This window comes from Taudactylus pleione, unplaced genomic scaffold (genome assembly GCF_031769625.1).
Source record: "Taudactylus pleione unplaced genomic scaffold, aTauple2 ptg000122l, whole genome shotgun sequence".
In the NCBI taxonomy this organism is placed as follows: Eukaryota; Metazoa; Chordata; class Amphibia; order Anura; family Myobatrachidae; genus Taudactylus; species Taudactylus pleione.
This window is the reverse complement of record NW_028284524.1, coordinates 14,288,803-14,312,279: the sequence shown is the minus strand read 5'-3', so window position 1 is coordinate 14,312,279 and position 23,477 is coordinate 14,288,803. Positions and strand designations below refer to the sequence as shown.

The window sequence follows — 23,477 nt, the reverse complement described above, 5'->3', positions numbered from 1 at the left end:
CATCGACCACGTCACTTGGTTGTCTCTTAGCCTGAACTGTTCACATGATTGCGGTAGGAAAATCCTACCACAAGCACTGCGAGCAGTTCAGACGCCTTTCGATGTACTCGATTAATCAAATAAATAGCGGAGATGACGTAGGATGCGAGCGGCCGGGGGGCGTCTTTACAAAATAGCGAGCACATGTTTCGTTCGCTCGATCAGACATAGAGGCGTCAACAGACCGCAAAGAGCGAGCGCTAAATTTAAATAGCCGGCCCCGTTTTCTGAACGAGCGAGCGCAAATAGCGTCCGGCTCTGAATCAGGCCCATAGTGCTCTCCTTCCCCTATTCACATCCCACACATAGTGCTCCCCTTCCTCCATCCACATCCCACACATAGTGCTGCCCTTCCTCCATCCACATCCCACACATAGTGCTCCCCTTCCTCCATCCACATCCCACACAGTGCTCCCCTTCCCCTATTCACATCCCACACATAGTGCTCCCCTTCCCCTATTCATATCCCACACATAGTGCTCCCCTTCCCCTATTCACATCCCAAACATAGTGCTCCCCTTCCCCTATTCACATCCCAAACATAGTGCTCCCCTTCCCCTATTCACATCCCAAACATAGTGCTCCAATTCCCCTATTCATATCCCACACATAGTGCTCCCCTTCCCCTATTCACATCCCAAACATAGTGCTCCCCTTCCCCTATTCACTTCCAACACATAGTGCTCCCCTTCCCCTATTCACATCCCACACCTAGTGCTCCCCTTTCCCTATTCACATCCCACACCTAGTGCTCCCCTTCCCCTATTCACATCCCACACCTAGTGCTCCCCTTCCCCTATTCACTTCCAACGCATAGTGCTCCCCTTCCCCTATTCATATCCCACACATTGCGCTTCCCTTCCTCCATCCATATACCACACATAGTGCTCCCCTTCCCTTATTCATATCCCACACAGTGCTCCCCTTCCTCCATCCATATACCACACATAGTGCTCTCCTTCCCCTATTCACATCCCACACCTAGTGCTCCCCTTCCCCTATTCACATCCCACACATAGTGCTCCCCTTATCCTAATCACATCCCACCCATTGTGCTCCCCTTCCCCTATTCATATCCCACACATAGTACTCCCCTTCCCCTATTCACTGCCAACACATAGTGATCTTACTTACTTACTTACTAATCCTATAGCTCAGCATAACCCCACCAGCGGCCACGGTCCCTCCTCTCCTTGTGGCTTACTTACCTTTCATAGAAGTCACTGGCTGGAAAGGTAAAGTTTACCCGGGTTGCTGCTGACTTCTGCTTGACCCCCATGGCCAGCCTGCCCCTGGTGCTGCTACTGCTGACGCCATCACACAGGAATGTAGTCACTCACTCGGGGAAAGGCAGCCGCAGTGACTGTGAGACTGCGTGCTGATGCTGGACTAGGTGTTGGGCGGCCACCGGTGGGTTGTGGGTAGTGGTGACCGTCTAGCGAATGACTAGCCAATGATGTCACTCACGCATCATGACGTCTTTCAGTAAGGCCCCGTCCCAACCAACTTGGGCATGTGCAGTGTGCAGTTTTGATGGGGCAGTGAGAAAAAACAGGGGAAACTCCATTCTTTCCGGGGTAGCAGGAGTTTCCAGCTTATAGCTGGAGGCTCCCGGGGAATGCGGGAAGGTTGGCATGTGTGATGCAGGGTAAATACTGGCTACTTTTGCATGTAGCTCATGTAGAGGGGCGACCACAAAATGGAAAAGCATTTCTTTCTTATAACAGATCCACTTCTTAATGCTTGCAAGGTCGCTTCTCGGTAAAAAAGATAATTGTAATCACAAATGTTAACGTATCATGATACCAACGTTTTATGATTATGATTTTATCTACTTTATAGAAGCTTATAATCTGTTACTATACTATACAGACACCCAGATAATTGTATTAGTTGGCTGTTTATCACAACCTCACTAATGTTGCAAGAGTCACCTGATACTATGTCTTGTGCTACTAAAAATGTCATACTTACTTCCTTGTTTTCTGTAAAACATATCTTTACTGTAGGGATGTGCAGGCTCGGATAGGTTCGAGTTTGCACGTGGAGTTCGGATTTTTCCCTCCAAAAAAACGGAACTCAGAACGAGGCAAAACGTCATCTTACATGGACGAACATCATCATTCCTGGACAAAAGACCAGGAATGATGATGTTCGTCCATGTAAGATGACGTTTTGCCTCGTTCTGAGTTCCGTTTTTTTGGAGGGAAAAATCCGAACTCCACGTGCAAACTCGAACCTATCCGAGCCTGCACATCCCTACTTTACTGTACATCAAGCTTTGTGTCTCCATTGGTTTCCTACATCGCAAGATAATTCATACATTTAGGGCCATATTGAATAAGGTGCGAAAAGCCGCGTTTGGCGAAAAGTGTTCACATGGCAAAGTTATCACTGCATTCGCCAGTTTTGATGCAATCTTTTCACGTATTTTAGCAATGCGCGCTTCCGGTTTTCGCCCTATCCTATTACAAAAGATGCAAAAACGCATACGTATAAAAACTGCGCATAACGAAATTAGTGAAAAATATAGCACATTTTGGGGTACAGCGATCCATAGTGAATCGGGTGTTCCTTAAAGTCTGTAAATAAGGCAATGGCACTGTCTCTGTGTGGACTCAGGGAGGGAGCATTGTGTTCAAGGCTCAAGCAGGGGCAGTGGGCACTGAGGGCCTGATTCAGAGCCGCTCGTAAGGGGCCACTCGTTCGCTCCGAGCGATGTTCGCACATCTGCGCATACGTTAGGGTCGTAATGAGCCTGCGCCAACCAGTCATTGCGGTCGGAAGTCGTGCGCTTGCAAAACAGCGAGGACCTGCTAATTTGAGTGACAGAATGAGGCGTTTGTGGGTGGTAACAGGGGAAGGTGCTTGAAAACGGGGAGTGGAGATCCGAACGCAGGCGTGCCAAATGGTCAAAACGGGCGTTTAATGGGAGTGCATAATTAGTAAGGGAGTGTCATCGACCACGTCACTTGGCTGTCTTTTAGCCTGAAGTAAAACCTACCACAAGCACTGCGAGCAGTTCAGACGCCTTTCGATGTACTCGATTAAGCTAATAAATAGTGGAGATGACGTATGATGCGAACGGCCAGGGGGCGTCTTTACAAAATAGCGAGCGCATGTTTCGTTCGCTCACTCAGACATAGAGGCGTCAACAGACCGCAAAGAGCAAGCGCTCAATTTAAATAGCCGGCCCCTTTTTTATGAACGACTGTTCGCAAATAGCGTCCGGCTCTGAATCAGGTCCAGAGTCTAAAGTTATGTAGGAGCATTGATTTACTTCTTGGGGTCACTTGCTAAAAAGTAAATAAGTAATAATAATAATAGTAATTAGAGATGATCGGGTTCGGATTTCTGAAATCCGAACCCCCCCTAGCTCCCCTGATCCGAGTCGTATCCGAGTCAAGCTCGACTTTTCCCGCCTGACTCGGAATTGAAATAGAGGCAAAACGTCATCATCCCGCCTTCCGGAGCTAGGGCTGGCTGGGCTGTGTTGTGCTGCTGTTGTCCATAGGGGCTGTGACCACTCTGTCCATAGGGGCTGACTGGGCTGTGTTTTGTTGCTGTTGTCCATAGGGGCTGGCGGGGCTGTGTTGTGCTGCTGTCATAGGGGCTGGCTGGGCTGTGTTGTGCAGTCAGTTGCCCATAGGGGCTGTGGGCCTGATTCAGAGCCAGACGCTCTGACCAGAGCGCTCGCTCTTAATCAGGGCCCTCCTACCTAAACTTGGAGCGGCCTCTTGGACGCTCGCATAGCTGTGGGTTACCACCCACAGCTTATGCGAGCGTCCATGATGATGGTCGCGATGGTCACCGCAAGCCGAGGAGTGATTTTGGCTCTATCAGAGCCAAAATCACTCCCACTGACATCACTAGTGTCAGTGACATCTAGTGATGTCAGTGGGGCCGGACCCAGACGGTAGGCGTTCCCATGGGAATGCCTCCGTCTGGCAGCCACGCCCCCGGCACACCCACCAAAGGGGGCCTGCTGTCAATCAACATCGACAGCACGCCCCCTTTGGTGTGAGAACTGGAGCGACGGCTTCCCCGTCGCTCCCCGGGTCTCGCGCATGCGCACGACGGAGCTCCCTGCACATGCATCAACAAAGGAGCAGCGCCAAGTGTGCGCCTGTGTCCCATAAGTCTGTTAAAGGGTGGTGTAACCCCCAAAGTGCACTCCATAAAAAATAAACAATTCTTTTTTTTCTGTGCTTGTGTGCGAAATGTATGCGCAGTAGCCGCACGTGCATCAACACAGCAGCAGCGCCAAGCATGCACCTGTGTCATAAGTCAAGGGCCGGTTTGGACATCTGGTCCTGACTGAAGGACGTGCCAACAATGTCAATTTCTGACATGTCTACTGTTACTGCATATGATACTGTCACCACTGACAGAATGGTGGAGGAATTATTTTCTGTGTTTGTGAATTGTGTGCACTGTGGCTGCACGTGCATCAAAAAAGGAGCAGCGCCAAGCGTGCGCCTGTGTCATAAGTAAATGGCTTGTCCGTTAAAGGGTGCTGTAAACCCCAAAGTGCGCTCCACAAAAAATAAAAAATATATATTTTTTCTGTCTTTGTGAATTGTGTGGGCTGTAGCCGCACCTGCATCCTCAGAGCAGCAGCGACAAGCGTGCATCTGTCTGTTAAAGGATGGTGTAACCCTCAAAGTGCGCTCCGCAAAAAATATATATATATTTTTTTTCTGTCTTTGTGAATTGTGTGGGCTGTAGCCGCACCTGCATCCTCAAAGCAGCAGCGACAAGCGTGCGTCTGTCTGTTAAAAGGTGGTGTAACCCCCAAAGTGCGCTCCAACCAAAATAAAATAATCTTTTTTTCTGTGTTTGTGTGTGAAATGTATGCGCAGTAGCCGCACCTGCATCCTCAAAGCAGCAGCGACAAGCGTGCGTTTGTCTGTTAAAGGGTGGTGTAACCCTCAAAGTGCACTCCACAAAAAATTTAAAAATTATTTTTTTTTCTGTCTGGTGTGCAGGTGTGGGCTGTAGCCGCACCTGCATCCTCAAAGCAGCAGCGACAAGCGTGCGTTTGTCTGTTAAAGGATTACATCGGTGACAGCATCCAAGTAGGCATGTCAGACCTGTACTGGCAGGAAAAAGAGGCAATTTGGAGGCCCCTGTGCAAACTGGCTCTATTTTACCTGAGTTGCCCCCCTCCAGTGTGTACTCCGAAAGAGTGTTTAGTGCAGCCAGGAACCTTGTCAGCGAAAGGCGTAGGAGGTTGCTTCCACAAAATGTGGAGAAGATGATGTTCATAAAAATGATTTATCAACTCTTCCAGGGAGACCAGACTCCAGAACTTACAGAGGGACCTGTGGTGGTGGATTCCAGCGGGGATGAATTAATACTCTGTGAGGATGAGGATGTACACAACACTGAAGAGGGTGAGGAATCGGTGGATGAGGAGGATGAGGACGACATCTTGCCTCCGTAGAGCTAGTTTGTGCAGGGACAGATTAATTGCCAGCTTGTTTTGTGGGGGCCCAAACGAACCAATCATTTCAGCCACAGTTGTGTGGCAGACCCTGGCGCTGAAATGATTGGTTTGCTAAAGTGTGCATGTCCTGTTTATACAACATAAGGGTGGGTGGGAGGGCCCAAGGACAATTCCATCTTGCACCTCTTTTTTTTCTTTGCATTATGTACTGTTTGGGGCCTAGTTTTTCAAACTGCATCCTGTCTGCCACTGCAGTGTCACTCCTAGATGGGCCACGTGTTTGTGCCGCCCACTCGTGTCGCTTAGCATAGTCATTCAGCTACCTCGGTGCAACATTTTGGACATAAAAACAATATTGTGAGGTGTGAGATGTTCAGAATAGATTGGAAATTAGTGGAAATTAAGGTTATTGAGGTTAATAATAGCATAGGAGCAGAAAAACTCACAAATTCTGTGATTTTAGCTGTTTTTATGCTTTTAAAAAAAAAAATACAGATCCAAAACACAAAACCCAGAACCCAAAACACGGAAGGGTGGTTTTGGCAAAACCAATCCAGATCCAAAACACGAAGAAAGATCCAGATCCAAAACCAAAACACAAAACACGAAAAGTGGCCGGTGCACACCCCTAATAATAATAATAAATAATAATATTTACTTTAAAAAAAAATATATTAATTTTTTTTGTTTAAACCTAAGGCAGGTCATGATACTATGTTTAACAACACTAACCAGTGGCGTAAGTTCATCCCAGTCGACCAGAGGCAAGTGCAGGAGAAAAGGAAAAATAAATAAAGTGCATATATATCTATGTAAATATATACGCTCACGTGCGAATAGCGGCAATAAATAATTATTATTATCAGAACTAGGACCCAATAATGAATACATATGCCACTTTGGGGTCCCATATTAATTTATAGAAAAATACATTGTTTATATATCCCTCACACAGCTCTCCCCCTTCACTCAGATCTTCCCCCCTTCCCCCGCACACACACACAGCTCACTCAGAACTCCCCATACAGCTTTTTTTACCCCCTCACTCAGCTCCCCGGCTCACACATACACAGCACTCCACCCACACACATACACCATTTCACACATCCCAAATCTCGCACAGACCCCACACACACACTCACACATATTCCCTATCTCACACAGACCACACACACAGTCACACACAGCTCTCCGTAATCACAGCTTTTTGCTCTTTCAATTTAATATGAGTTTAACATGACATGACAAATTGAAAAAAAAATGCTCTTTAAATATTTGACTTTCTTCAACACCTACAGTACCACTCCCCCCACCCCATAGGGCTTGCACTTACTGTACTATGTTTTTCAGCCACAGTGGCCACTGCTCAGCCTATCCCGACTCCCATCCGCTCCCCAGTGACAGCCGCCAGCCGCGCTGATTCCTGTCTTCACTCCAGTGTCCCCACAGACTAGTTACAGCTGCGCGCAGCCCTTACAAGACCGTGCCGGCCGCACTGTATTTCTCCCAACTCGTCAGACAGTTAGACTCAGCCTCAGGGAGGGTCACGGTCACATGTTATGTGACATCACCCATTCAGAGCAGTCCAGATAGGTCACAGAGGAGGAGCACCGCTGATGCTGATTGGGGCTAGGCGGCTCCTCTGTTGTTTCAGCACAGGCACAGCACTGCAGGTACAGCAGGACACGGAATGGGTGACAGTGTAGGAGTTACCCCCTTCAGGGCTGGCGTTCAGTGGCAACTGACTCCATTGTCTCCGGCAGTTCCACCACTGACACTAATGGTGTCACCTTAATATCTCCGCAGTAAGTCAATATGGATCACGACATTCAATTGATAGAACAGCAGGTGCAGCAACCAAGTACTAGCACTGCAGCTGCTGCCATCAAGTCATGACTGTATGGCAACTACTAAAGCCGGTACTCAAGGGCATAGTTTAGTTTAAGCCGGGGCATCTGAAATTAAAACAATATTTTACATTGTTCAAGAAAAAAACATCACCTCTAATAAAGGGAAAGTTTACTGCAGAATATTATAAAATTGGCAACATGCCATAAACCACATGCAGTGGCAAGCAAAGGCTCAGGCCTTGGCCTATATTTGTAAGTTGTGGTACTGCAACTGCTGTCAGTCAGACGACTTCTTCTGTAACCTCATATGACGATGCAACCTTCTCACTCAGAGTCTAGAAGAGGTGTCAAAATTAAAACCGGAAAATCTGTGCTGAAAAAAAACACTAAGACAGAAGAACAAACTGTTTGCATGATTCAGCAAAGATCGCTATTTCGATTGCGGTTGCAATCACGCACGCAGTTCTGCGAAAGTATGCTAATAATTGCAATCACAAAGCACTCTCACCGATAACATGTAGACGCCGACTTCCCCTCCTGCATATCCGTAATACCTTGCAATCCAGCAAAAACACCGTAAACATCGAAGTACATCGGAGCCACTTTCCATATGAATGGGAGAACCAGCGGATTATTAATACAAGTGTAGTTACTGCACACAAAACTAGGATGTTTTTGATTGTCTTTTACTGTGTTTAATTGATTATGCCTATCATTTTATATCTATATCGGATATTGTGATCTATTGAATATCTATTAATGTTTGTATTCTTATTTTACTATATCATTTTATTTTATGCCCGTTATTAGGATTATTAAACTGTGACTATATATGGTAGCGCTCTTTCTATTTGAGTGTTTTTTTTATTATAGTTAAAGCCGAGCTCTTTGTCTGTTAGTAGCAGAAACCGTATTGAGTTATCACAAGAATTTTAGGATCACATTTGTTTTTCTTGACTGTGGAGAACTGCGATAATTTAGAGTCACACTAGCGCCATTGTGAGGTTTGCCCTCTACGTGTGTATATTGATAGCTTGCCTGCACGCAGTTAGAGCTCAAGCTGCGTACGCCACTGCAGTGGCTAAGTTATGCACATACCCTTGCAACGGCATTCAAATGCACTGGCACGCCGGCGTTTCTCCGACCACCCCCACATCACCACCCCAAAAACAGTGCTTCCTGTTAATCACTCTGTGATGGGTCTGCGTAATCACTGTGATCGCAGTCCCGATCGCAGTGGCCAGTTCGCACATGCGCAATGCAATGCATGCGCAGTGCGCAATAATCGCCCATCTGCCTATGCTTCAGCAGTTGCAATCCTTGCTGAATCAGGCCTTGTGTGTACAGAAATGTCACAAACCCCTGAGGAGAGTCTAAGGATGAGCTATGTGTGAGCCTGACATTTCCGTGGCTGTACTCGTAGAGAAGCTTCCTTGCATATATGGAGATGAGCAGCATAAGTAAAGATGCTGACTACTGTGGAAGTGCAACATAATGAGGGGATATTTGTGTAGCTGACGCCAGCACTAATGAGGATGTTGATGATGAGGATGTTTGTGTAAGCGAGGCACCAGTGAAAGCAGTTCTAGCCCGTGATAAGGCCATTGTCATGCCTGGGCATAAGACCGAAAAATCCACTTCATATGTGTAGAATTATTTTTACCCAAATCCTGACAAAAATTGTCAAGCCATCTGTAGCGTTTGTAATGCCAAAGTAAGTAGAGTTAGGGATGTTAACCATCTAGAAACCTCCTCACTGTTATGTCATTTGCAGCGCGTTCATGAAATATTTTTGGCAAAATCTAATAATTATTCTAAAATAATATTTTACAAGCAGTCTAGGGTCAGCTAGCTCCTTTCTCTCAGATCTCCCCCCTCCCCCACATACACACACAGCTGATCCAAGCAGCTGCAATCTCCACCGCCAACACCTTCATCATCAGTATCCTAGTGAAGTGGAAAGAATGGGGAGATTTTACGTGGAATTTTCGGGTCTGTAGGGAAGGGGCAGGGCTAAATGGCTCAATTTGCGCCATATATCGGTACAATGCCACACATCAGCAGCCATCTTGGCAGTGGCGTAAGTAGGGGGGGTCAGGCAGGGTGCATGCCCTGGGTGCCGTGGGACCGGCGGTGCGGGGGGGGCGCCGCCGGCCATGGTCCGGCCCGCCCTAGTTAGCCACCAGTGTAGCGCCGACCTCAATGAGTGCGGTCAGTGCTACACATTTACACAGGACCGGCACCAGGCTTCCAGCGCCGGTCCTGTGCTGCACGCCTGAGCCCGTTCCCTCCCCCTGAGCGCTTGCCCAATAGCACCAGGAGGCAGGCTCAGGCTGTGCATAACACACGCATCGCCGCCAGCGCTGGCGGCGATGCGTGTGTTAAACAGCAGCCAATGAGAGTCTGATAGACTCTCATTGACTGCTGCAGCACCCACTGCAAGAGCCGGACTTCCGTCTAGCTCCTGCAGTGGGTAATGGGGACAGACGTCATGACGTCTGTCCCATTATGCTGAGCGCGCCAGCCCGGGAGGACTGGCAGGCGGCGGCGGCAAGAGCGGCATCGCGGACTGGAGGAGCAGCAGCAGCGTGGATTCAGGTAAGTATGTTTTTATATATATTTTTAAATACCTGTCAGCACTACTGGGGGCACAACGGGGGTGGCTACCACTGGGGGAACCTCTACTGGGGTGGGGGCACAATGGGGGGGGCTACTACTACTGGGGGCACCATTATTAGGAGGACCTCTACTGGGGGGGGCTATTACTGGGAGCACCATTATTAGGAGGACCTCTACTGGGGGGGCTATTACTGGGGGCACCATTATTAGGAGGACCTCTACTGGGGGGGGCTATTACTGGGGGCACCATTATTAGGGGGACTTCTACTGGGGGGGGCTACTACTGGGGGCACCATTATTAGGAGGACCTCTACTGGGGGGGGCTATTACTGGGGGTACCATTATTAGGAGGACCTCTACTGGGGGGGGCTATTACTGGGGGCACCATTATTAGGAGGACCTTACTGGGGGGGGAGCTACTACTGGGGGCACCATTTTTAGGAGGACCTCTACTGGGGGGGGCTATTACTGGGGGCACCATTAGGAGGACCTCTACTGGGGGGGCTATTACTGGGGGCACCATTATTGGGAGGACCTCTACTGGGGGGGGCTATTACATGGGGCACTTAATCGGGAGGGGGAACCTAACCTGTGGACCACTACTTGGGGGGGGAACTACTACTGGGGGCATTATAAAAGGGGCCTACTACTAGGGGCACTGCACTGGGGGGACCACAACTGGGGGCAATAACAGGAAGGACCACTACAGGGAACACTGGATAGGGGGGGTTACTACTGGGAGCCTGCATCAGGGGGACCACTACTGGGGGCACTGCATGGGAGGGGGGGACTACTGCTGGGGGCACTATATAAGGGACTTACTGCTAGGGGCACTGCGGGGACCACTACAGGGGGCACTAGATAGGGGGGATCACTACTGGGTGCCTGCATAAGGGGGACCACTACTGGGAAACCTGCATGGGGGGGACTATATAAAGGGCACTGCATAAGGGGATACCACTACTGGGTGCACTGCATTGTGGGGACTGCTACTGGGGGCACTGCATAAGGGGGAACACTACATAGGGCACTGCATTTGGGGGGACCACTACTGGGGGCACTGAGTAAGGGGAACTAATTGGGGGCTGTATAAGGGGGACCACTACTGGGGATACTGTATAAGGGGCACTACTATGGGCCTGCATAAGAGGGACCACAACTGCATATTGGGGGTACTGTATAAGGGGTACTACCTGGGTTAATGTGCATATGGATAGGAATGTTCAGCGTGAAAATAAAGGGGTGTGTCATGTTGACACGCCCCATTTTTAAGTGACCACGCCCATTTTTTTTCCCACGCGCGCCTTTGCCACGCGCACATATCGGGGTGATGTTGGGGGGGCTCCCTTTTCAAATTTGCCCTGGGCTCCAAATACCCTAGTTACGCCACTGCATCTTGGCCTTGCGGTAGGTCTGACCTGCCGCAGCCTTGGGGGCTCTTTAGACATGCAGAGCTGCGTTTGCACTTGCAGTGGCTAATTATTCACACCCATGTAATGGCATTTAAACGGACAGACACGCCTGTGTTTTTCTGACCACCCCCGTCACCACCCCCAAACGCTGGCAAGCTGTCACTCACTCTGCGGTGGATTCCTATGTGAGTCCGTGATCACAAAGCAATCACTGCACACGTGCAGTGTGGCTTATACGCATGTGCGATGGCAAACAATCGCTTGATTGCATTCGTAATCACCTTTGATTACGAATGCAACCAAGTAACGCCACTTAGGGGCATGGCCTATGGTAATTAGGCCACACCCCCATGCAGAGTTGCCGACTTCTAGCTCCCTCCTTCCGGGAGGGAGCTGTCGGGCGTCCTCAGCAGCACATCAAAAGGGGGCGTAGCCTGGAACATGACTCGTCAATGGGGGGTGGGGCATGGGAATGACAGCGCAATCGCATCATCGCACCCCGCCCCCTCTTCACAATACCAAATCGGGAAGATAGGCAAGTATGCCCCCATGTTACACGGGCCCCCTCCTCTCTTAAAATGCCCCTAGTGTTGAGAGTGTGTCGGCAGAATTGAGGGTACACAGAGTTGGGCATAGATATGTCTGTATTTAGATGGATCTCTTGCACCTTATATAGGGCTGGTGCAAATATGCCCTGATAATGATGGTGGCTATGAAACCTGAGCATAGGGGCAGCGCAGTAGCTTATGTGCAACTCTCATACGGGCAAATATTCACATTTACTTTACAGCATACAATGCAGGTGCAATTGTGTCCGACTTGTGTGCAACTCTGAATGGCTCCATTTTGTTTTGTGTTTTATGATACGTCAGGGCTGATTATTCTCACTTTCTAAACACGTTAAAAATGCAAATTTATATTAAGCCATATTTTGTGATCTGTTTAAGATGCACAAAGAAATCGGAGATATGGAGCTATTGAAGAACTTGTTGATGAACCAAAATCGGAATACTTGGCTGAACGGATTTCCATTCCATCCACAGAAAGTGTAAGTTATGATTTCTGATCAATAAGCTACAGAATATAGGGGGAGATGTATCAAACCTTGGAGAGAGATAAAGTGGAAAGAGATAAAGTACCAACCAATCAGCTTCTGCTATGTTACAGGCTATGGGCCGTATTCAATTAGCGGCGAAAACAGACTTTTTTGCAAAAAAATACTAAAACATTGAAAACGGTAAACAGGCGAAAATGAAGGAAAAAAACTGGAGGAAAGTTTTCTTCATCCCAGACCAGGAGAAAAAAATGCAAAATCACAATTTTTGGCTAAAAATGTGGGAATTTCTTTCAGAACCCTTTGGACACCCCCCTAATGATAAATAACCCCAAAAATGTATCGTAAGTTGTGTACTTTGGCGAAAAACGACCATGCAAATTTTGGGCGAAAAAACAAAATTGTTGAAAATTATAGAACAGCTATTTTTTTTCCAGGAAATTACTGTTCCATGTAAATTGGGGCTACGTTAAAATGGATGCAAGTATATTTTTGTGTCGTAAAAACGCAATTTTAAAAACCATTAAAAAAACGCTTACTCGACCATGACATTTGACGCATTCATGTCGCCCCCGAAAAATCAGTCCCAATACATTAAAACTATTTTCTGGGCTGCTCCCGGAGACTGGGCTGTCTGCACTGTCTACTCCTCTTCTATGGCAGAAGCTGGGTGCTGCAGGAGAATGTCACACTGTAGCACCCAGCTCCTGTCACTGCAGAGGAGCCGGCATTTTGGTGTCACCCCCTCTGAGGATGACAACTGGATGCGGCCCTCACCCCCCGCAACCACTTCATGACGCCACTGCCCCGTCTCTCTCCTTAGGTGGAGTAATGAAAGGACTGTAATATATTACTGTTGCAGGCTTTGGACACTAGCAGGCTGCCTGTCCAAAATAACGACCACACACAAAGCATACCTGCCTACCCTCCCAGTTTTCGCGGGAGGCTCCCGATTTTTCGGGTAACCCCCCGCACCCCCGGAAGGGTAGGCATTTCTCCCGCATTCTGCCCACTTCCCAGTGAAGTGGGCAGAATGAGGAGAATAACCGCGGCGATCGCGTGTCTCCGTGTAGGGGGCGGGGCTTAAAAGGTGATTCTACATGAATCACGTCATTTGGCCCCACCCCTATGCAAATTCTGTCCAATCATGGCAATTTTACCGTGAGGGGGCGGGGCTTAATGACGTGCATCGTTAGGCCCCGCCCCCATTGCCTCCCTCCTGCTTCTCTTACCCGGGCTTCTCCCGGGAAGAGATCTTCAAAGGTAGGCAACTCTGACATAAAGTTGTCTGTTGGCAAGGGCTGTATCCTCTGGCAATGCGGTGAGTGTATAATTGAGTGCAGTGTAACGCTGGGGCAGGCACTAAAAGGGCAGCTGTAATATACCCTTCTAAAAACCGGACTCTGACAGGAACCAATTCACTCCCAGCTGTATCACTCCGACCCGTTCTTCTATAGTGTATGGCAGTGGTTTAGAAACTGTGCACCATGACACCCTGGGGTACCTCAGGACACTTGCAGGGGTGCCTCAGGACTGGAGTCTACTAATGATCCGGTGGCTGGCCAGCCGCGTCAGTCGGCTGCCGGCCACCGGGGAGAGAGGAGGGGCCCCGCACAGGGAATGCACACAGGCCCCCTCCTCTCTTAAGACACCCCTGCCCCCAGCACCCTATTGATGAGTTTAACCACGAGCCGCATAGCCGTGACCGGGTTCGTGTGGCGAGACCATGCCCCTTTTTGAGGTCACACCCCTTTACTTTCCGATGCCACGCCCCCTTTTCGGCACCTGGGTGTCACCACGGGAAGGGACGCCACTGGGAGGGCAGTAGGATTAGGAGGAAGGGGGGGAGCTCTGAGTGGCTTGAAGGGGCCCCCCACAATTTAGTTGCCCTGGGGTGCCCACCAGCCTTAAGCCGGCCCTGCCTGGGGCACTGCATAAGGGGCACCACTGCTGTGGGTTCTGCATAAGGGGCTCTACCACTGTGGGCACTACTACTGAGGGCACTATCACTGTGGGCACTGCATAAGGGGCATCACTACCGGGGGCACTGCATAAACGGAGCCACTACAGTGGGCTTTGCATAAGTGGCACTACTGCTTTGGGCATTATGTGTAAGGGACACTTCTACTGTAGGCAGTATGTGTATTAGGAACACTACTAATGTGGGCATTGTGTATAATGGGCACAAATGTGGGAATTGTGTAAAAGGTGCGCTGCTGTGTGTCATAACATGAATAAGGGACACTATTATGTATGTGTTGTAATGTGAATCAGGGGCACTATGGGCCTGATTCAGACCCGCTCACAAGTGAACATCGCTCGCAAGCGGGTAGCATGCACGAGCCCCAGCAACCAACTGAAGTTCAGTCGCTCTGGGGCTCGCTACAAGACGGGGTGGCTGTCGATGGTGAGTGACAGCTCTCCCCGTTTTGTAGGCGGGGAGCGGGGGTGGTTAGGCAAACACAGGCGTTCCCTTAGGAATGCCTGGCGTTTGTGGGTGGCCCTACTGACATCACCAGTAATGTCAGTAGTGGACTTCCTGCTGTATTAGAGCAGGAAGTCCACCCGGACTTGCGGGAGCCAAGACCCTACCACAGGGTCTCGTCGCAAGCCCGATGGTTGAGATAATCGCGACCATCTCCAAGCCACTTGCACAAGCTATGGGTGGTCACCCACAGCTTTGCGAGCGGGCTGGATGAAGAATAAGAAAAAAAAAACCCACCCTGATTCAGAGCGAGCACTCTCTAGCAGCGAGCGGCTCTGAATCAGGCCCTATGTGCAGTGTAATGTGATTAAAATTGTGCTACTGTGTGGTGTAATTTGAATTAGGAATACTATTGTGTGACCATGCCACTTTCTTTTGAGACCACGCTTTTTCCAACGCGCTCGCTCTGTCCCTTTTTTTGAAAAAGCGCAGGGGGGGGTGAGTCCCACCACTTCTCTAGGACCACTTTAAGCACTGCTAAAACTGTGGTAAGGCATGCTGGTATGTTTAGTTCTACAGCAGCTGGAGGTCCGCATGTTGAACACCTCTAGTGTATATCATAATGGAAAAGTGAAAATTAACGATGTAAAATATTAAGCATTCGCCCCATGGCAGAGTGGCGAAGGCAGATAAACCTGACATTACGGTGAAGCTGACATCATATCACCCTGTTTGAGTTTCAGCCTCAAATTTGTGATAGGTGTATTTCTGCTTTGAAAGAGTGATAAGAATCTAATTCGTGACTCTGCCTTTTGGTGTGGAAACCCTCCTGGTAGTTATTCCAGTAAGTATCATTATTATTATTATTATTATTATTATCCTCAAGTGAAGTGGGCGCACAAGTGGGCGATGACGCAACTCACATTGAATCGCGTCATTGTGGCTCCGCCCCCTGCTGCACTATAACGACCTGGCTACATCCTCCCGGGAGAGGCGGCCAAAAGGTCAGCAAGTATGTGCAAGGGGTCTGCAGCACCTTACAAGGTACATAGACAGAAAAATCTGAACAAAGCAAGAACAAAGGGGCCTATTCATCAAACGATAAATGGCCCAGTAACCATGCGGAAACGCCAGTTTTGGGCATGCGAAGAGGGATCCGAGCGGATCCCTCCGCCACCTCCTCACTACCTCCCCGGTGACTGTGCACATGTGTGACCTTAGGTCACACATGCGTAGCCATGACGACGGGGAGGAGGTAAGTAACGCAGCTACTTCTTTAGCTGCAATACAAACTGAAGGGACAACTGCTTTTTAGAACAGCTTCCCCCGTACCGGAGCACAGTGATGAATTGCTGATGAATGATGAATTGCTTCGGTGTCGAGTTTTCCCTGCTGCGAATTGGTTACTTAAGGATCCCTTGCAGCAAGACCATTCCTTAATTACCGGGGGCCATACAGCCTCCGATGATGTATAGGCCCCAAAGTGTTTTACAATACAGAACATAGCAGGACATGTTCATAAACATTGCTGCATCAGCAGTCATAATACCCAAGGAAAACATGCCATTGTAGAGAGGTGGAGAGTATGAAAGGGAGAGAGGAGTTCCAGAGGAAAGTAGCAGCATGGGCAAAGTCTTGGAGGCAAGAGTGGGAGGAAGTAATCAGTTGGGTGGAAAGGTGGCATTCATTTGTGGAGCGAAAAGGTGAGGAGTAATAAAAGAGCAATAGTGTACACTGAGGGGTGTTTAATATAAAAATGCCCATAATTAACTTACTTAGGTGAGCTCAATACCTTTACAGATAACTAAAAGGTCAGTTTTCATCTAGTAGAAAATAGCTTTTATTTGAAAAAATAGTATGCTAAAAGTATTTCCAAATGGAAATGAAAAATGAAGAATAAGATCCAAGCTCTGTGAAACTGTAGCAGCCAAAGAGAGTAGTGAGTTTTGTATTTGGATCCTATTCAAATATTGGCATCTTGACATTTTTCCATTTCTTAGGAGCAGTCAGGGCCAGATTAAGGACTGTGGGGGCCCCTGGGCAACAAATGTATGGGGCCCCTATCAATAAAAGTTGTGTGTAAATATATATATATATATATATATAGACACTCACACACAAACATACATCGGGCTGCCTGCCTGATGTGTGTGTGTCTATATATATATTGTGGCAGTATCACCAGAGATGGAGCTGGTGAGCAGCAGATTCTGGCCCTCATTCAGAGGCGGTAGGAGGATGCAAGCGGTCGCTCAGAAACTGGGCGGCCGCTTGCATCCTGACCGCCCGCCTCTGTTTCGGTCGTTAGGCTGTGGGTTTACACCCACAGCTCTAACGACCGCTCGGGTGATGGTCGCGATGGTCAGAGACCATCGCGACCATCAGGGCTTACGACGAGACCCTAGGGTAGGGTCTCACTTGTCGTAAGCCCCGGAGAGCTTCTGGCTCTTTCTGAGCCGGAAGCTCTCCACTGACATCACTAGTGATGTCAGTGGGGCCTCCCCCAAATGGCAGGCGTTCCCATGGGAACGCCTCCATTTGGGCTGCCACCCCCCCGGCCCCCCTTCCAAACGGGGCGAGCTGTCAATCAACATCGACAGCTCGCCCCCTTTGGAAAGAGACCCGCTACGACCGGTGCTGTCGGTCGTAGCGGGTCTCACGCATGTGCACGAGGGAGCCGGCTCCCACGCGCGCATGCGCACTGGCAAAACATCGAGGCGGCCGTGCAGTCGTAGACCGTACGGCCGCCTCTGAATAAGGTCCTCTGTGTGGGGCAGTGGAGATCCGCCCACACAGAGAAGAAAAGGATTCTGGGAAGATGCCTATGGGCTGCCTTGTCGAGAGAGCTCAGGTGTGGGCTGATGAGGAGGCAGACCAGTCGGGCTGCTGTTGGAGAAAGTCTACAAAAGAGAAGCTTTTGCATGCGCAAATTGGAAAGATGTTACAGCGTGAGTTGTCATCTTTGAGAATAGCATTGGTGCAAGAAGAAGAAAAAAGAGTTGAAGTTCTTAAAGAGACAGACCTCAATTTAGCGGTTATGACTGAACGCCTTGAGGAGGCTAAAATGTTCCAATGTGTTACAAAGTATGAGAATGATGTGCTCCTAGCAAAGAATGATGTAATAGAGCAAGATATTGTTGAAGTGCAGCAAAAGTGTGTGGTACTTCAGCGGGAAGTAGAAGAATTGAAAGAAGGTGTCCAGAGACATCAGAGTGATGCAGAGAGCACACAAGTGAAAGTGGTGGATCTGACTCTGGTGTTAAAAGAAAAAGACTCTCTAATTGTTTCCACTCAAGTAAAGCTTACAGATTGTGAATTGGAGAAAAATTCTCTGGCAGAAAAAATTTGTGAAGTAAAAGAGAAGTATCTCCAGATGCTGCAGACTCGCTCTCAGTGGGAAACTGACCGTGAAGGAAAAGAGATGGAGATGGTCCGTCTTGAAGTCAGCTGTAAGGAGCAAGTACAAACTCTCCAATCCAATTTAGCTGCAGCTAGAGCAGTTTCAGAATTTCTGACGGAAAGAAATGTGTTCCTGGAGGAAAGTCTGCATAAAGCCGCAGAGCATACTGAGTCTTTGAAGAGAGAGCTTAACATTGCCCAAGGCAGGGCTTGGAAGTTGCAAGAACAGAGTGAGAACCTTGAGAAGTGTCTGCTAAGTACATAGGACTAGTTGCAAAGATTCCAAGTGGAGAGGAATACCAAAGAAATGGAGGCGCAATGTGAATTAAACATGGCAGAGTCTGAAATAATTGTACAAAAGTTGAGAGTTGCTGAATTTGAAGTCGTGGAGAGCAATCTACTACAATCCGAGAGCAAGTTGGAAAGCACCATGGTGAAAATTGCCCATCTGGAAGAGCAGCTGTCTATGGCTCAGGAAAACTTCCACATGGTAGTGGGAAAATCAGAAGAGGAAAAGAAGTTAAATAACATTCTGAAGTTGGATTCTGGAACCAAAATGGTGTCCGATGTCTTTGCTGAACCCAGTGTGGCAGAAGTACATAACCACAAGCAGCAATTGGTTCAAGTTGATCCTGAAAAGGCTGGAGCGCAGAGTGATATGCTTCCAGTACAGAATGTCTTGTGTGATGAGCAGCGGACAAAAAGTGAATTGTGGGAACTAAGTAAGATGTTGATGTCTTTCAGCAGCAAAGTGATCATAGAGATGTCCTCATTAATGATACCCGTGTACAAGAAGGGACAGAAGTATCAGAGTTGGGAAATTCCCTAAAGGTCCGTCTTGGAAAAGTGGATGAGATTCCTTGCAGTGATTTTCAGCTTACAGTAATAGTAGAGGGTGTGAAGTCCTCCCAAAGGGACACAGGTCCAGGTTGCAAAACCATGTCTGAAATTGGCGATAAAGAAATAACGTATACATATGGTGACCGCATAACCCGTGAGGCAAAGGTACAAGATGTACGGAAGTCTACAGATATGTTGATGGCTTCCAAAGATGAGACTCTGATGTCACTATATGATCACAGTGATGTGAATGTGCCCAAGTCATGCATTTTTGCAGTGGAAAACAGAACCTTGCAGGCAGTTAATGGTAACAGTCTTGTGAAGAATAATACTCATGTATGTGAAACAGTGCCTTCCTGCAAGCAGGATGGAATTTGCAGTGCTGCCGGATTTGTCTATGAGGAAGTGGAGTGGTCTCACATGATAAAGCTTGAAGCAAGTAGTCCAACTAAACAGTATCTGAAAATGAAGACCTCTGTGGAGAGTGAACTTCAACCTGTGCGGGTGGAACATGTTGAAATTGTTCATCAGATTTTCAAGGCTCAAAAATCGGGAGCACAAGAAAGTTCAAGAGATCTATGCCTTAATGAAGTCGCAGATAGCCATCAAAGCTGTGAGATAAATTATGTGGATCAATGGAGTAAATATTCAAGTATCCTATGTGGACACGGGAGTCTGGAATCTGGGGGTGACAGTGCCAGAGAAAGTAAGGAGAAAAATTACCTCCAGAACTTGGAGGATGCGACCCCCAGAAATGACCAGAGTCTGGATGATCTTGGATCCGGTGGATGGTTCTGAGAATAATGGAAAGGGACTTCGCAATGTGAATGCCTCATCCCATGTAGCTGAACCCAAGGGTTTCAAGCTGGGGAGGGGGATATGTGGCAGTATCACCAGAGATGGCACTGGTGAGCAGCAGATTCTGTGTGGGGCAGGGGTGATCTGAAGAAAAGGATTCTGGGAAGATGCCTAAGGGCTGCCTTATGGAGAGAGCTCAGGTGTGGGTTGATGAGGAGGCAGACCAGTCAGGCTACTGTTGGAGACTATGTGGGACTGTGACAGCCAGAGAGAGGTTGTTTATTATTTTCTGTTAGTTTCCTGACTTTCCATGGTGGAAAGTAAAGCATCATTTATTTACTTGAAAGCTGTGTGTGGACCCTCATTAAGCACCTAATCACTGTACCACTGACACCAATCTACCAAGCTAATTACCCACAAGATATCACATATATATATATATATATATATATATATATATATATATATATATACAGCACCAGTCAAAAGTTTGGACACACCTTCTCATTCAATGGTTTTTGTTAATTTAAATTATTTTCAACATAGTAGATTAATACTGAAGATATCAAAACTATAAAAGAACACATGGAATTATGTTGTAAACAGAAAAGTGTTAAACAAATCAAAATGTTTTATATTTTAGATTCCTAAAGTGGCACCCTTTTGCTTGGATGACAGCTTTGCCCACTCTTGGCATTCTCTCAATCAGCTTCATGAGGTAGTCTCCTGGAATGGTTTTCCAACAGTCTTGAAGGACTTCCCAGAGATGCTGAGCACTTGTTGGCTGCTTTTCCTTAACTCTGCAGTCCAACTAATCCCAAACCAGCTCAATTGGGTTTAGGTCGGGTGATTGTGGAGGCCAGGACATCTGATACAGCACTCCATCACTTTCCTTCTTGGTCAAGTAGCCCTTACATAGCCTGGAGGTGTGTTTGGGGTCATTGTCTTGTTGAAAAACAAATGATGGTCCCAGTAAGTACAAACCAGATGGGATGGCATGGCACTGCAGAATGCTGTGGTAGCCATGCTGGTTAAGTGTGCCTTGAATTTTGAATAAATCACCAACAGTGTCACCAGCAAAGCACCCCCACACATCACACCTGCACCTCCATGCTTCACAGTAGGAACTACACATGCAGAACCCATCGGCTCACCTTCTCTGCGTCTCACAAAGACATGGTGGCTAAAATTTGGACTCATCAGACCAAAGTACAGATTTCCACTGGTCCAATGTCCATTCCTTGTGTTTCTTGGCCCAAACAATTCTCTACTACTTGTTGTTCATCCTCAGTAGTGGCTTCTTCGCAGCAATACGACCATGAAGGCCTGATTCATGCAGTCTCCTCTAAACAGTTGATGTTGAGATTTGTCTGCTACTTGAACTCTGTGAAGACTTTATGTGGTCTCTAATCTGAGGTGCCGTTAAGTAGTGGTTTCTGAGGCTGGTAACTCTAATGAACTTATCCTCTGCAGCAGAGGTAACTCTTGGTCTTCCTTTCCTGGGGTGGTCCTCATGAGAGCCAATTTCATCATAGCGTTTGATGGTTTATGCAACTGCACTTGAGGATGCATTCAAAGTTCTTGAAATTTTCCGTATCAACTGACCTTCATGTCTTACAGTAATGATGGACTGTCATTTCTCTTTACTGAGTTGAGTGGTTGGCGCCATAATATGGATTACAACAGTAGTCAAATAGTGGTGTCCACTGTGTACTAACCCTACCTCTGCACAACACAACTGATGGTCTCAAACACATTAAGAAGGCAAGTAATTCCACAGAGTGACTCTTGACAAGGCACACCTGTTAATTCAAAACCATTCCAGGAGACTACCTAAGGAAGCTGATTGAGAGAATGCCAAGAGTGTGCAAAGCTGTCATCCAAGCAAAAGGGGGCTACTTTGAGGAATCTAAAATAAAAAACATATTTTGATTTGTTTAACGATTTTTTGTTTACAACATAATTCCATATGTGTTCTTTCATATTTTTGATGTCTTCAGTATTAATCTACTATGTTGAAAATAATTTAAATAAACAAAAACCATTGAATGAGAAGGTGTGTCCAAACTTTTAACTGGTACACATATATATGTTAATATATATATATACATGCATGTGCGTGTGTATGTAAAAGTTATGTATAACATATAGACACACACATATATATATATATATATTAGGGGTGTGCACCGGCCACTTTTCGTGTTTTGTGTTTTGGTTTTGGATCTGGATCTTTCTTCGTGTTTTGGATCTGGATTGGTTTTGCCAAAACCACCCTTCCGTGTTTTGGGTTCTGGGTTTTGTGTTTTGGATCTGTATTTTTTTGAAAAAAAGCATAAAAACAGCTAAAATCACAGAATTTGTAGGTTTTTCTGCTCCTATGCTATTATTAACCTCAATAACCTTAATTTCCACTCATTTCCAGTCTATTCTGAACACCTCACACCTCACAATAGTGTTTTTATGTCCAAAAGGTTGCACCGAGGTAGCTGGATGACTATGCTAAGCGACACGAGTGGGCGGCACAAACACGTGACCCATCTAGGAGTGACACTGCAGTGGCAGACAGGATGGCAGTTAGAAAAACTAGGCCCCAAACTGTACATAATGCAAAGAAAAAAAGAGGTGCAAGATGGAATTGTCCTTGGGCCCTCCCACCCACCCTTATGTTGTATAAACAGGACATGCACACTTTAACAAATCAATCATTTCAGCGCCAGGGTCTGCCACACAACTGTGGCTGAAATGATTGGTTCGTTTGGGCCCCCACAAAACAAGCTGGCAATTAATGTGTCCCTGCACAAACTGGCTCTACGGAGGCAAGATGTCATCCTCATCCTCCTCATCCACCGATTCCTCACCCTCTTCAGTGTGTACATCCTCATCCTCACAAAGTATTAACTCGTCCCCACTTGAATCCACCACCACAGGTCCCTCTGTACGTTCTGGAGGCTGGTCTCCCTGGAAGAGCTGATAATTCATTTTGATGAACATCATCTTCTCCACATTCTGTGGAAGCAACCTCCTACGCCTTTCGCTGACAAGGTTCCCGGCTGCACTAAACACTCTTTCGGAGTACACACTGGAGGGGGGGCAACTCAGGTAAAATAGAGCCAGTTTGTACAGGGGCCTCCAAATTGCCTCTTTTTCCTGCCAGTACAGGTATGGACTGTCTGACATGCCTACTTGGATGCTGTCACCGATGTAATCCTCCACCATTCTGTCAATGGTGACAGTATCATATGCAGTGACAGTAGACATGTCAGAAATTGTTGCCAGGTCCTTCAGTCCGGACCAGATGTCCAAACTTGGTCCTGCCTGCCCTGCATCACCGCCAGCGGGTTGCTTAGGATACCTAAGTTTTTTCCTGGCAGCCCCAGTTGCGGGAGAAAATGAAGAAGGAGCCGTTGACGTGTCACGTTCCGCTTCAGCTGACAGTGTGTTCACCAGCAGGTCTTTGCACCTCTGCAGGCTTGTGTCGGCCGGAAAGAGAGACACCACATAGGCTTTAAACCTAGGATCGAGCACGGTGGCCAAAATGTAGTGGTCTGATTTCAACAGATTGACCACCCTGGAATCCTGGCAAAGCGAA

General features: G+C 47.6%; 1 protein-coding gene across 2 annotated transcripts in view; it reads left to right on the top strand.

The window, feature by feature from the left end:
• The window catches only part of SLC11A1 (solute carrier family 11 member 1), a 157,723-nt gene that overhangs the window by 53,045 nt on the left and 81,201 nt on the right, over positions 1 to 23,477 (top strand). For both annotated transcript variants that reach the window (XM_088472418.1, XM_088472417.1), the window contains one exon: positions 12,317 to 12,417. In XM_088472418.1, coding sequence (XP_088328544.1) covers positions 12,317 to 12,417 — 101 coding nt within the window. The remainder of the gene's footprint in view (positions 1 to 12,316; positions 12,418 to 23,477) is intronic.